The 14315-nt window shown below is 38.5% G+C and overlaps 1 protein-coding gene across 2 annotated transcripts; it reads right to left on the reverse strand.

The window, feature by feature from the left end:
- Window positions 1–1138: 1138 nt before the first annotated feature.
- LOC123424528 (mRNA-capping enzyme-like) lies at window positions 1139–13669 on the reverse strand. Of its 2 annotated transcripts, none has more exons than XM_045108157.1 (18): window positions 13628–13669; window positions 13232–13401; window positions 12180–12318; window positions 11789–11940; window positions 10539–10622; window positions 10389–10451; window positions 8850–8987; window positions 8566–8769; window positions 7862–7978; window positions 7202–7251; window positions 5174–5336; window positions 4952–5074; window positions 4428–4556; window positions 4233–4331; window positions 2911–3000; window positions 2686–2770; window positions 2266–2396; window positions 1139–1558 (listed from the first exon to the last, which is right to left on the reverse strand). In XM_045108157.1, exons 2-18 carry the CDS (start codon window positions 13349–13351, stop codon window positions 1406–1408), a joined length of 2040 nt encoding a protein of 679 aa, XP_044964092.1. In that variant the 5' UTR covers window positions 13352–13401; window positions 13628–13669; the 3' UTR covers window positions 1139–1405. The 2 variants fall into 2 exon arrangements, with proteins under 2 accessions (XP_044964092.1, XP_044964093.1); XM_045108158.1 differs by having other exon boundaries at window positions 13632–13647.
- Between the last annotated feature and the right edge of the window lie 646 nt (window positions 13670–14315).

The raw sequence follows: 14315 nt of genomic DNA on the forward strand, positions 1-14315 counted from the left end.
ACAAAGGGCGATTTCCATCACGTTGTGTCGTACAAGATAGTGGTTGACATGCGTGCCCGGATCCTGATGAAGGGACAAGTCCGGGCGATGCGTACCTAGCGGTGGAGCAAACTCGGGTCGTTTGTGCCCTCGCCGGCCTGCCCCCCAAACCCGAACCTATTTTAATTAGTAAAACATGCTAAATTTTCGTAGTTCGATTGGCATGTAATGATGAACTCTCCTATGCTATGGTCTAATTTGATATGTCATATATGAACTATGAAGTATGAAGTAGGGGTGTTGATCACACTGCATTGATATCATACGGATTCGGAGGTTTGCATATGATTGTGACGGTTAGACACGGACATTTGAGTGGTTGACGTCCACTGATATATAAGGTTTCATATTATACAAGTACCATTGTAGATGTTCCTAGGTTTTCTATTTTTGCGTGGACAAGCATTAGTCGATGTGTCCATTTCCATTACAGGGTCCACTTATTTTTCCTCGACATAAAGTTGACATTGATCTCGCCTTGCTAGCATAAAGCAATGTCGATGTGCAGGAGTCAAAACAAGCAACACACCGATGTACAACTGATTCTCGAAAAAGAAAAAGAAAAACAATGTACAACTCCAGCATACCACCTTATCCCCAAGAACCACCTGAAAACGGGTTTTTTATGAACCTCGCATAGAGCAAGTATAATAAGGGCATGTCCGGGTTTGATCCTCGTTCCTTTTCCTTCACATTGTGAAGATACCCCATATCTTTTAATAGGCTGAGGTATTTGATAACAATATAAACAGCACGGACACACGAAAAAAGCTCAGAATTTTCAGGAAGAAATTCATAATCATAGGGCGTCACATATTATGAAAAAAAAAAGGATACTGAATGGTTGCACAATAAGCCAGAAATATGGCACTGGACTGCAAATTTTCTATTATTGATAGTTGGACATGTCTATGTTGTAGGATGCCAAACTACACTATTTGTCACTATTCTCTAACACATTTCCCACCACTGCGTACTTTCTTTGCCACATTCCCCACCACTCTCGTACTAGTCATAAGCAATGCAACTATGGTGTGTGTTTTTAACTTTATTAAAGAACTTGACGGTCAAAAGGATAGTGCAAACAATACACAGACCGTTAAAACTAGTGCTGATAAAGCTATTTCAAAGCACAGGCCAAATGATAATGATATCAAGCATTGAGGACACATAATAAAACATATACACGACTCTGGAACGATACATATACAATCAGCATGGCCAATATAAGAAAGCTTTGAAAAACTTGTGTAGTGACGGCTGTTGTTCAATTGAAATCAAAAATTGATTATTGCTAAATACACAGGCTACAGAGACCAGCCGGCATTGTTGATTCTAGTTTAGAAGACCAAGATTATTCGCCTCATCACCTCCTTCTGTGCTGGTGAGCCATCTTCTCGGCATGGGCCTTCCTGTCAGCATGAGCTTTCCTATCGGCATACATCGGAAGGCTACTGATTTCATTCATCTCGGCCAGGAGCTTGTCTTCAGTAATATTATCCGTGATGCTCCTCATCACCTGTCCATATATATTACAACAAGACAATGGAAATTGTAAGATTGTATATGGTGATTATGTTTCTCATACTCTTGATGTCTACACAGCAGGAGATGAAGTAAAATTGCACAGTGGATTATGTAATTTATGAAGAATAGCCGCCAATAGGAAGAAAGGCAAAATGCAATCACAATAAATATATTAAATTGGAGAGCTCAAAATTTATCAACCATCATTTGACTATTATTAGTAAAACATTATGAATTGTGTACCAGACTGCAAATGACAACCTAACCATGAAAGGTGGACTCATCAAACAAAACTGTACGTCTTGATTAATTTAGTAATGACATGATTCTCACGAATGCAAAATGACAATCATCTGTCATTTGGATGTAGTCCGCAACAATCAAGACTGGGAATGGTCACTAGCCAGTTTAGGAAAGGGACATTAAGAGCAGAAGAGAGCATGTTGAATTATGAAGACAATGTACTACCCCCTCTGTAAACTAATATAAGATCTTTTAGATCACTACTTTACAGAGGGAGCACAAAACTATGCGCCACATGGATAATTTCTCTATAACTTGGATCACCAAGATACCAAACTTTGTAGGTGTGCATAACATGTATTGGATGACCTCGATACTGACACTACTTTTCAGCATGATTTGGTTCAGGAAATCAAGCATGGGCAGAGAGAGTGAGGGAGAGAGAGAGGGAAATGCCTTTCTGTAAGTATTGATATCATTAGGAGTTGATTTATCTGCTCGGATGCGCATGCAGAACCAGCAGTCCTCCTGTTTATTCCAAGAGCATTCAACAATTTTCCCTGAGACCGAAGACTGCTCTACATCCTCTGCAGAAGTTCCAACACACCACCAATATTAAGTCCAAAATAAAATCACATGATCACATCACAGCAAAATTGTTGCTACAAGAATTGAGACATGATGCCTCGTGAAAACACTGAAGTAGTGGCAGATTCTATTTGAAGACAACATCATACAAAAGCCATAGTTGAGGACTTCCAAGTTAGCAGGTATGTCAAGATTCTGAAACACTCAATCAAGTGTATTACAAAAATAGCAACGCTGCATGATTATGCTAGGGAATGATTTAAAGAAGTATTACAAACCCATCCTTACCAGGAAATACAATTCGGGTACCATCCATAAGTTTCTTTTTGCCTCTCTCGTACAGAAAAACCAGCTGACGGTTTTCACTACCAGTCTGCAGCATTAAGAAATTAGAACAATAACAAATTTGAAAAAAAAAATCAGCAAGACACATCCATATAAACAGATTCCCCGCCAAAAGTTGTCATGTTTGATACTCAATTTAAAATTCAAGAATATGACAAGCCTACAAACCTCAAACAAAAAGTCAACTGAATTCATCTCTGGGTACTTCCATTTTAAAAGACCTTCATGGGTACGATTCACGTATGGATCATCCCAGCCCTATTAAGAATAACACATAGAAAAGTCTGGTAAGCGTATAACTAACTTGAAATGCATGAAGAAATACATGAACTGAAAACAACAGCTACATGGAAGCAGCTTTAGCTAAGTTTTCTCAAGTGACACAAAAGTTCATTCTAGCCAATATGTAACTAGTGACTCATCAAAAAGTCAAACATAGTGCCTTGTTAAGGAAATCAGAGCTAGGGCAAGGTATGCCCTTGAATGAACTGAAGCTACTTTCAGTGCACGAGTGTTCCTAACTGCATGACATTCGCATGCTCTAGGGCAAGATTTATATGGATGATAAAGGATGATTGCTCTTACTATAAATCAAGCTCATTGTTACTTCCATGTCACGGGAAACATCGTCATTAGTATGCAGGAACCTAAACTTGAAACACAACCACTTCTAGAACCAGTTCAGCGATAACGCCAGTTCAACAATAAGAACCGGATGACCACAACCCCCACCAGTCATAATTCAGATCAACATTTTTTTACTAATTTTAAGAAAAAGAGGACATAGTATGATAAAATTGAAGCCAGAAACAGTGTAAAAAAACTGTTCTTAATCTACAATACAAAGGTAAGTACACTGATCTGTATATAACTTTTTCTCAACTGCCTTATAAAATATAGTACAGTGTTCAAGAAAGCGTTTTTAAGCGCGCTGAGCGATGGCAAAGTGCTTCGCTTTTGCCCTAAGCGGTAGATTAAGCGGGTTTTTTTAATTTGGCCAGAATTTGACTGTTTTTTGAACTACTTTTGCTTGTCTGCTTGCGCAATAATGGCAATATCCCATCTATCTTATTATTAGGCTCTGTTTGGGAACTGTTTCCTTCATATGCTGGCAAAATTATGGCCACATGATCTCTATTAAGCTATGACTATTTGAACTGAACTGCATTTTAGTTGTTATTTTGCTTGCCATGTGAACTTAATGTGTATTAGCTATGGTGTGAACTGTATTTTAGATGGCTATTCAATTACACATGTGCCATGTTTCCTATTTTCCTGTGTATATTATTCAAAATCTGTCAAATTCTAGCCAGTTTCAAAAAAACGCTTAAGTGCGATTAAGCTGCGCTTAAGCATCCATTGCTCTAAGCTGTGGCCCTCCGCTTCGATTATGCTTTACGCTTTTTTGAACATTGATATAGTATGTACTTTTAATTTCCATAGACGATGACCATCATATATCAAAGCCAGAAAGGACAAGACCACCCTACCTGAAATATAAGTCCATCAGATTCATGTGAAAGTGCTGGAATAAACTCCTTGAGCAATTTCTTCACGGTTGAAAGCAGCCAAAAATCCTTTCTCCTTACCTGATAAAAGCCAAATATCAGAGAACTATTCAAGGTTATCTACTGAACATCATACCACAATAAAATAAATAAAATAATCCATCCAGATTTAGGTACCGAAAAAAGTTCCAGGTCATATCTGTATGATGGATTGCCTTTAAGACCAGTTTCAAACTGTTTCCTCTCATAGATGCGTGGACGAATTATTTCATCCTCAAGTAGCTTCCACCTGTCAGAAAAGGGCAACTGCATCCGGAGATTAAATAAAATGTGGTCACTACAGTACAGAGTAATGCAGATGCTTAAACTTCAGAATCACCATATTTCATATATCTATGTAGATTAAAATCATTTATACACAAATATTTCATCAGTGATATCTAAAATTAAGAGGTTACTTCTATCAAACAAAATAGTATAGCTATATTCTTGTCAAACACTTATGATAAACTTGTAGTGCTCTATACTGTATTATTATCTCACAACAATGAGTTCCCGTGAAAGGTCAATGAGATCTCTGGTACTCGTGCTACACCCCCAAAACAGATGAAATACCAAAAACAACCAGGCATATACACATGCAATTGAGAAGGTGATAAAATGGCAACTTAAGTTAATGATAACAAATAAGAAGTTTCTACCTTGACTTTGGAGGAGAAATTAATTGCCATTAGATCATACGCTAAGTACCTCCGCTTCAATGCACCACCAGGTATGGTGTCTACAACCATTTCTCCATCGATCAACGTAAAGTTGTGGAAACCCTTGAATTCAGAAAACAGAGGTAAAGTAAAATTCTGCAATATAATGGAAGAAAAGAAAATGCACTACGCATGTTATCCAAACCAAAAATGAGGCCTTACATCATTAACATTCCTAATAGGAAAACGCATCTGAACTCTTCTAAAGCAGAAGTTTCGGTCTATTAAGAAACAGCCATCCCGCATTATAAGCATCATGTATCGTGTTCCATCAGCTTTCCACGTAGCATAATAATATCTTTGTCTCAGAAGTTGCAGGTTCTCGCTTCATATTGAGACAAAAAATAACATGAGTTAATGGAAGGTTCAAAAGGCCAAAACAGAAGCAAGAACACTATAACGGCTATTATTTCTTAAAAGAATAACTCCTTCAATTCATACTAGCCGAAACTAGTTGATGGCGGACCAGCCTTTCTTTTTATTATAATTCCATCGACACGCATAACATTTTCCTTTTCTCGATATTTCCCTTTCAAGCAAAAAAAAACTACAATTATGGCAAACTAGTTGGCCGCAACAGTATAGCATGGAACGGCAGAAGACAACTGTAAGACCTAATGTTCAGTGCTTAGGGGGGTATTACATTAAGCATGCATGGTGCCTGTATGTATTTCGATGTATGTATTTAGATGACACAGGCACTCTCTTGAATGTTGCCACATGCTATATAAGGATGTGCACCAAAATGGCAACATTAAACAATACAACACGCAGTAGAATGCGTCAACTATACCACAAGGGAAATAGTCTTTGCCATGGAGAAAGTACCAGTCAGAGCAGCAAAAGGAGGTGGCTAGGCATCAAGATTTTTTAGGAGTGTATGGTACACAAGGATGAAGCAACATGACCTTGGACCAGGAGGAGGAACTAAAGAAGGGTGTCATGTCATCAACTCATCATTGGGTGGTTAGGCGACAGAGAGCAGCAGATATGAGATAAGATAGCAAGAACTAAAATGGGGAGTAGGAGGAACTGGTGAGAAAGGTAGGGAGTTTATGCAAGTTTTACCCAAGGATATGAGGCTATAGTACTGGACTGTCCATACTCCAGTCCGAATGAAAGGTTGAACTTGGTTCCTGACTCTAATTGTGTTTATCCTTTCCTCTAGCTTCATTCACCTGTTTTTTGTTCAACAAGGCCTTAGAGGCTTATAAATTGGAGCTACATTATGGTCAACTGATATTTGCATGTGCCATACTTTATGATTTGCATGCCCTAGTTGGAACACGCTCTGTGTATAAACAAAGAATTGCATTCTCTATTCTCTACTATCTACTCCCTCCGTAGTGTCAAAAACGTCTTATATTAAGTTACAGAGGGAGTATTTGGCACATCAACCATTCTTGACTGCAGAAACATTTCCTCAAACAATGCTTGTGTCATCAGATTATAGCCGGTCAACTAATTCCAATTCCCGAATCAAATTTGATAGGTGAGAGGTAAGAGACAGAGAGATGCATCTAAACAAAAGATACATCTCAAGGACCAAAATGAACATCAAGGTTATTCCAGACATATAAATCTTGTTCTGCGAACCTTAAAAAGACAAAGGGTGTCAATCTACAGGTTTACTTATATAAATAGTACACAGAAGGGTGTACTTAGGTTGTTTCAATATGAGGTGAATACTGACTTTTATTGCTTGACAAAATGAACAAACAACATCTGCACTGGGATAGAGTCTTGTACACATATTCCAACTAAGCAAGATAACCACTGCATGCTAAAAAAAATCTACAGCTATCACCAAGACACATTTCTTCCTTATATGGCAGTCATCTGTCGCTTTACTTATAAGAATTATTCTAGGGGCAAACAAGCAACTCCCTTACTTAGTATACAATGTCAATATATGCATATGACATATTGGCTTCTACAAAGTGCAAAGAAATATTAGTGACCACAACAAAGTAGAACAAATTATGTAAAATGTAGCCTCCAATGTATGCATAATTGCATACATAACAAGGAGCTAATGCCTTAATAGGGGGTATCTGGTTGCCCTCAATTGTGCTCATCTCTAATTTAGCATATAGTGGGGTTATTTGGTGGGAAACTGCCTAAGAGAACACGCATTTGTACACCAAAACCACTTTGCAAAAACAGCATCCAAATTGGATTAAGTGATACCTGTTAAGGGAAACTGGATGAGATCCTGGAAATTGAGCATTAGCTCTACCCTGGTAAGCAAAAGGGTAGCAGGACATTGTCAGAAGTTTGCCTTTGTGGGCACAATGATTATACAGGGATAGTGTGGTAAGTTCAAAATAAAGGGATAGCTACAGTTTAAAAAAAGGATATTTAGAAAAAACAAGACGGTGTAATACGCACAAACTTCAATGCAATGATCTCCAACACCAGCAAAAAGAAGTTCTCATCGTCACACCCATTCATCGAAGCTACATCCACTAATAAATTAAATGGATGGCCATAGATTCTAGAGAATACAAAGGTATCATTAAGTATCATCTGTGTTTGCAACAAGTTAACTGTGTTCATATTTTAATCAAATAAAATTCTTGAAACCATAGTACCATACTAATCCAAATAAAGCGTAACTTTGTAAACTGGTCTGAGAAAATGGAACTAGTGATCGTATAATCAACATAGCTATGAGTACATACATAGTGGCACAGTGACAAGACCAAACTACGCAAATGAAAAAGTGACAACATTTTTCCGTCACCATACAGCAAAGGAGTCTACGTCATTAACAACTTTAGAGGTGGGGAAAGACTGAGGAGCATGTGAAAGATGTGACTAAGAGCAAAAGACAGACTTAAAACTTACATTGGGCACAAAATCAAGCAACTTGAAACATATGCCACGCAAGATATCTTGCTGGTCAAAAGGTACAGCATCCCCTAGAACATCGTCATTAGTAATGGCCTTATCATCTGCAGGTTCCTACAATAAGCAGGAATGTTTTGTGAAACATTAACAATATAAGGAAGTGTTGTACGGAACTATTAATACTTGAGTAGAACCCTGGACCTATCTAGTAAAAAGGATAATAGATTCACAAGGAAACAGCATATGAGATGGCATGTAGGTGTTGATCCAAATTCAATGCGACCCATGCCAACTTTGTAAGCTTTCAAAAATATCCTAAAATACTGTTGCCTTGGCTAATAGATTTGTTATTTTTGTATTGGTGAGATGTATGGGGAAAGGTATTACGTCACACCGTAATATTTCGTGTCAAATACAAAAGTACATGAAAAGGATCTTACTTTCTCCGAATATAATCAAATTTCCTTAAAATGTTGCTGGCATATAGAAAATATCTAACCAATGGTTTTGATCATTTTCTAAATTTTGCATGCAAAGTTCATAGGAATACAAATGCTAGTTTACACTTTACACTGCATGTACCCCACATGTTCTTTTAGAACAAATCTATTAGCTGGAGGTTGTCAAATCATCTTATAATGTTGACCTGGGTGTGGCATTAACAGAGAATTTTCCAAACATGTACTGGAAGAAACACATACTGGTGACGGTGCAGGCTCGCCATTGTCGTCATCGTCATCCTGCTTAGCTTCACCATTCAAATCAAGATCAGAAGGCCTCTTCCATTCTGGTGTTGGTGGACATGTGATACTTTCAGGAACTTCATGATAAAACGAATACAGTGCTTGAATGTAGTCGGTTTTATATATTCCTGGAGGTCGTCTTTGAGCAAATATATTTAACGCCTAGCAAACAAAAGATTTAGCCAAGGAAAAAAATATGACAATAAATGGATAAATTACAATTGAAGCATAAGTTGTCTCACCTCAGTAACACTAGACAGTTGTGTGCGCATTAGATAATGAACAATCATAAAGCCAGTACGGTTATGCCCATGAGTACAGTGAACAAGTACATATTTGGGATTCCTTGATGGCTTCTGGCGCTCATGAAATGCCAACACCTAAAATTTAGCATGGATGGAGATTCATCAGCTAGATTGTTTAAAGGAAATTTGCTGCAATTAGTTTATTAATATTCTGGTCCATGTGTTTTCCAAGTGGGGAGACTACAATACACACTGGGTGTAGCCGGGCAAAGTTGTTTCGGTATGAATACTCAAAATATAAAGAATAAAATAACTCATGGATCATCTTACATCATTGTTGTGATGCTCCAGTATTATTTCATGATCTTTTAGAACTTTTAAACCTTTAAAAAATTAACTTGTTCCCCCAGACACAAGTGACAGACGCATACTTTCCTAGGGAACACAATACAGCACTTAAGAAATTTCACATATAGATTCAGTATTTCTACAGACTACATAAAAGAAAACATTGATAAGTTCAGAGACAACATCAACATTGATAAGCACGACTGCACGAGTTGGCTGGGATACTTCAGATTTGAGCCATCCAAAGTGACTAGGGGAGGATATATAACTTGTCCACAACCATTGGATGGGTAATTATGAAATTAGATTAAAGTTTTTGAACAGCTCAAATCAGAAGTATCCCAACCAACTCGTGTATATATTTGTATGGATATAGACAGTGTATTTATGGCCCTCCGAGTACGATGATCCAATGGTTGTGGACAAGAACTATTGCTTACTGGTTCTTTATGAGATATTTCTTTACCAAAATGAGTTTCAGTTTTCTGCTTTGAAGAAAATTCTGAACAATGTTTCTTGATTCAACATAATTACAGTGATCAATATATGTGTACTTATTTTCCTTTGTTTCTGTAATATGTTGCCATCTAATATCTACTAGCATTTCTAAACCAGTTTTCTGAACTACATGTTTTTTATAGTTTTCTTCCACATCAACATTATTGATGCAAGAAAACATCCAAAAAACCAAGGCAATATACTTATAGATGTTAAATAACTATATTATTTTCATGTTTATTATGTTCAGTCATGCTTCGCACGTATATGGTTAGTAGTATTTCAATAATTTATAGATGGTTGAATGAGAAACAGCAGATACAAGCATGCATTTGATCTGGCATCATTATTATTTTATTAGACTTCCATTCTTTTATACTTAGCCAGTTTACCTAACTATCAATGTGAGTATGTGACACATAAGCAACATTACATAGGCAACTACAGTATACAGCACCATGTTAACCTAGTCCCAGTAAGAAAACACAGCAACTATCTGTTTTAAAACCTTGACGACAGGTGTTCACCATTTCTTCCATCAGTCCATTTCAATAATCCACAATAATTATAATAATAATAAATAGACGCCCAGACCGTTAAAGAAGATTTGAAGTTTACATATTCATGCCTAACCAAAAATACATCTAAAAGGCATAGTTGCAATGTCATCAAACTAGGAATCTGGGTTACCTCGTACACAAACGTGTTAACAGCTTCATTTTCTGGTACAGCATCTCTCCCCCTGCAAGCAATCTGAAATGAACAGAAATGTCATGGGAATTATTTTTTATTAATGCTGGAATATACATATTATTATCTAAACTGAGGCCTCACTCTCACCTTGACATGTTTAGTACCTTGCCTCGTCCACTCTGCTGGTGAATAGTACCGAGAAGTATTTGTCAAGTCAATCACCAAACCTATCTGATAAAAAACAGGGGGGGTGGGGGAATAGTTAATGCAGGCAACAAGCTATAATATGTTCCAAATTGATAAAATTGACTAAACATTACGGATTGTAGAGCTCTCTTCATTAACAAATAGCTAGAAGATAGGTAAAGAGACAATTAGCAGAAAGTATTTCAATTGAGAATTGAGATACTTCAAGCAACTGTTGCAGCTCCACATGTCCAAATGTACTGTAAATTGCATCTATGATCTAGTAAGTTTACCTTTACTATGGCTAGAAAGACAGGCCTTTCGGCAGAAATGACAAGGAGTGAAGTTTAAAAAATAATTTACCTCCAATTTTTAAAAACAAGAAAATCAATTTACCTCTGTTTAGTTATGATTGCAAATGCCAATTAATTAGTGGTAGCAGAATAACATAGCAGTGGGGGTCACAGGATCGCACTAAGAATTTGAGCAAAAGCACATCCTACAAAAGAACTGGTACACAGATCCAACATATCCTAAAACGTCGTAGCCATAAGCTATTTAGCTTTTCATCCGTAAGGGGCAATACAGAGGGCATAATATATTCTCTTGCCCCAGTACTTGATAACTAGTCAACCAAGACATGCAAGATGCATGTCAATAGTATCTTTGTTCCTTGTCATATGCTATGCTCTTTTCAGAAGACCTTTTGCTTCAACAAATATTTCAAAACGTCCATACTTTCTATCACCTCCTCAAGTGTGGTTGAGGACTCGGCATATTTGAGAAACAAGTTAGCGATCCCTCTGGACTAATATAAGTCAGCTAACAATGAATCGTAGCACACCACCTTCTTTTAAGCCTTGTTATCAATGCAGTGGAAGTTTGTAACACAAACCAAACTAGATGAATATGGAACTGAGATATATAATTCACTTGAGCAATAGATGACATGTGACCATCAGTGCGTAAGTGGGGGAAGTAGCGCAAACATCATACGCCCATACAAGAGAATGGGCAGGAATAACAACAATCATGAGTACAAACAGACCATGGATAAAGAAATGCATGTTTCTATGTCAGAAAAAACTTGGTTCAAATATGGATGCTTCAAAGTAGAGCCAGATAACAGGAAAGAAGCACAATATCCAGCCTATAACATAATAAGTAATGGCATGTGTGTCAGTGCTGTGTGAGTAGAAAACAGTACTTACATCCCTGCCAGCCTTTCTTTGTTTATTAACAACTTGTTTGGAAGAATATCTTTTTCCAGGAGGAACCGACTCATTGAATGTTTCATCCAGCGGAACTTTGGAAGGTATGATTTTGTCTATTGGTTGACCAGATGCAGGGCAATCCAACCAACCTGACAATAAGGGCAATGTCAAAGGCAAGGGTGAAAAACTGAAAAATATCAAAAATCTACTTAGTGTAAGTGTTTCTTTAGGCTAAGTATAAGTATCTTTTGCGATGAACTTAGGATAATCATATAATAAAGTAATAATTTAATTAAGAATCGACAAACAAGAATACAAGAACAAGACGTAACCATAGGAAAATTCGACATGATGCATAAGAATATGGCTTTTCAGATACAACACATACCCTGAGGTGTCTCTTTAACTCGTTTGTATCCACCAATCTTGTTTTGGGTCACATGATCATTCCTAACCTGTTGTGGTCGTGGCCTTGATCCCTCATCTGGTTGGTCTCTCTTTAACTTTCTGCGTCGTTCTTCTCGTTCCTATGAAATCCGGTAAGCACAACATAAAAACGGGTACCAACGGAAGACCAGAATTATTTATATTCCACTTTGCACCTTTGCTGTTTTATAGAACACCAAACAACTTAATTTAATACTCCCTCTTGTTCACAAATATAAGATGTTTCGTATATTTCAATATGGACTACATACGGACTGAAATGAGTGAACAAACACGCTAAAATGTGTCTATATACATTCGATTCAGAAACAGTTAGAACATCTTATATTTGTGAACGGAGGGAGTAACAAATAGAGCCACGTGAGCTTTTTGAGGGAAAAATACAAAGAGGGACACATACGACACAAGTACGCGCGCACGCACACACACACACAAACACACATACACACATTGACATCTTGTACACACAAGAAGAAAATACTGGACACCCCACTTGACGTGACCGCACGCTGTCCCACTTAACATGCATGAATGTGTGGTCAGATTAAATATGACAGGCTGTGTCCTAAAGACCGAATACAGGTGGTGGAAAGAACACCTTCGCTCTTGCCATAGGCCACAACCAGATCCAAGAACTACATAAGCTGAAAGAAACATAAACCAAAAGCATGAAAACCAATGCTGCATGGCTAGCAATAAAAGTAACATGATGGCATGGTTATCTTCAAAAGAGACAATATCATGGTCCTTATATTGCGAGTTATTATAGCCTAACATGCCGCTTAAAACGTAATGTCACATGTACTGTAGTTACAAACGACAAAAGTTCAAAACCATGCCATCGACTCAAGGAGGACCTTCGCTGATGCTGCTAATTACACCATCAATTATATTATATGCATATATCTTGCAGTTTACCAGTATCACCACCGAAGAACAAAAGCAATCAACTGTGTAATTCATTTTATGGCCAGAAGAGAGGATTTTATTTACCCTTCTCATTATCTCAACAGCAGACTCGACATGATCTTCATCCTGTCCGAAATCAAGCTCAACTGGCTCTTCATAACCCTGGTCATCGTCCTCGGGCAACGGTGATGCATTCAAATCCATTGAGGACCCTTCAATGTATTTGCCTCTAGATAACCATTTGAAACTGACACCTAAAAAGAGGTGGGCAGATGTGTCAGACAGACTAATCAGCATAATAAGACGCTGGACGAACATGGTCACCTCTAAATCAGAGCTAATTTCAACTGCAGTTGACGAGCGCGATGCAGTGAAGGCATGAGTGCTCATCTAATGCGAAAATCAGGAAAAAAAACTGAACGAACAGAGGATGCGAGAGGGGGGTGGAGGGGAGAGGGGAGAGGGAGGGGAGGTGGCTACCTGCCTATGGACTGGTCGCCGGCGTAGCTCCGGGGGGGGGGGGGGGGGGGGGGGGGGGGGGGGCGGCTGCTCCTGGGAGGAAGGGATTGAGGGAGGCGCTGCTGGTGGGGGGCGGCTGCTCAGCGGAGGGACGCGCTGCCTGGGATCCTGTACCGGCGGCGGGGCAGCGGAGGTTTGGGCCGGCTGGGCGCGACGCGGCGGAGGGACACCGGTGGTGGCGGTGGGTCGGCCGGCGGCGGATAGTAACCCTAGCTGTCGCGCTCGGGAAGGAGGCCCTGTCTGGTCTGGTGAGTCGGGGGAGCTCTTGGGGACGTCCGCTCGCTTGAGGGAATAGGCCGTGCACCTCAGAGATACGTGGCAAGCATCCGTGAGACCGGAAGTGGAGCCCCGGCTTTTTTTCTTCTCACATCTCCGTTTTCCTTGCCAAAAGAATAATTCTAAAAATATATAGAGTACATAACAATAAGACTACTCACAATGACGAGTAACATAAAAGTAGTAACATATAATCCCTTCGTTTCAAAATAAGTGACTCAAAACTGATTTAAATTTACACTAACTTTAGTATAAAGTTAAGTTATTTTTGAGTCACTTATTTTGGGACAGAGGGAGTATATATTACTAGTCTAAGTTATTACCTCCACAGTCAATAGTAACATAGGGGTACTTCCTTGGTCTCAGTTTACAA

This window comes from Hordeum vulgare, chromosome 2H, assembly GCF_904849725.1.
Source record: "Hordeum vulgare subsp. vulgare chromosome 2H, MorexV3_pseudomolecules_assembly, whole genome shotgun sequence".
NCBI classification, from domain to species: domain Eukaryota; kingdom Viridiplantae; phylum Streptophyta; class Magnoliopsida; order Poales; family Poaceae; genus Hordeum; species Hordeum vulgare.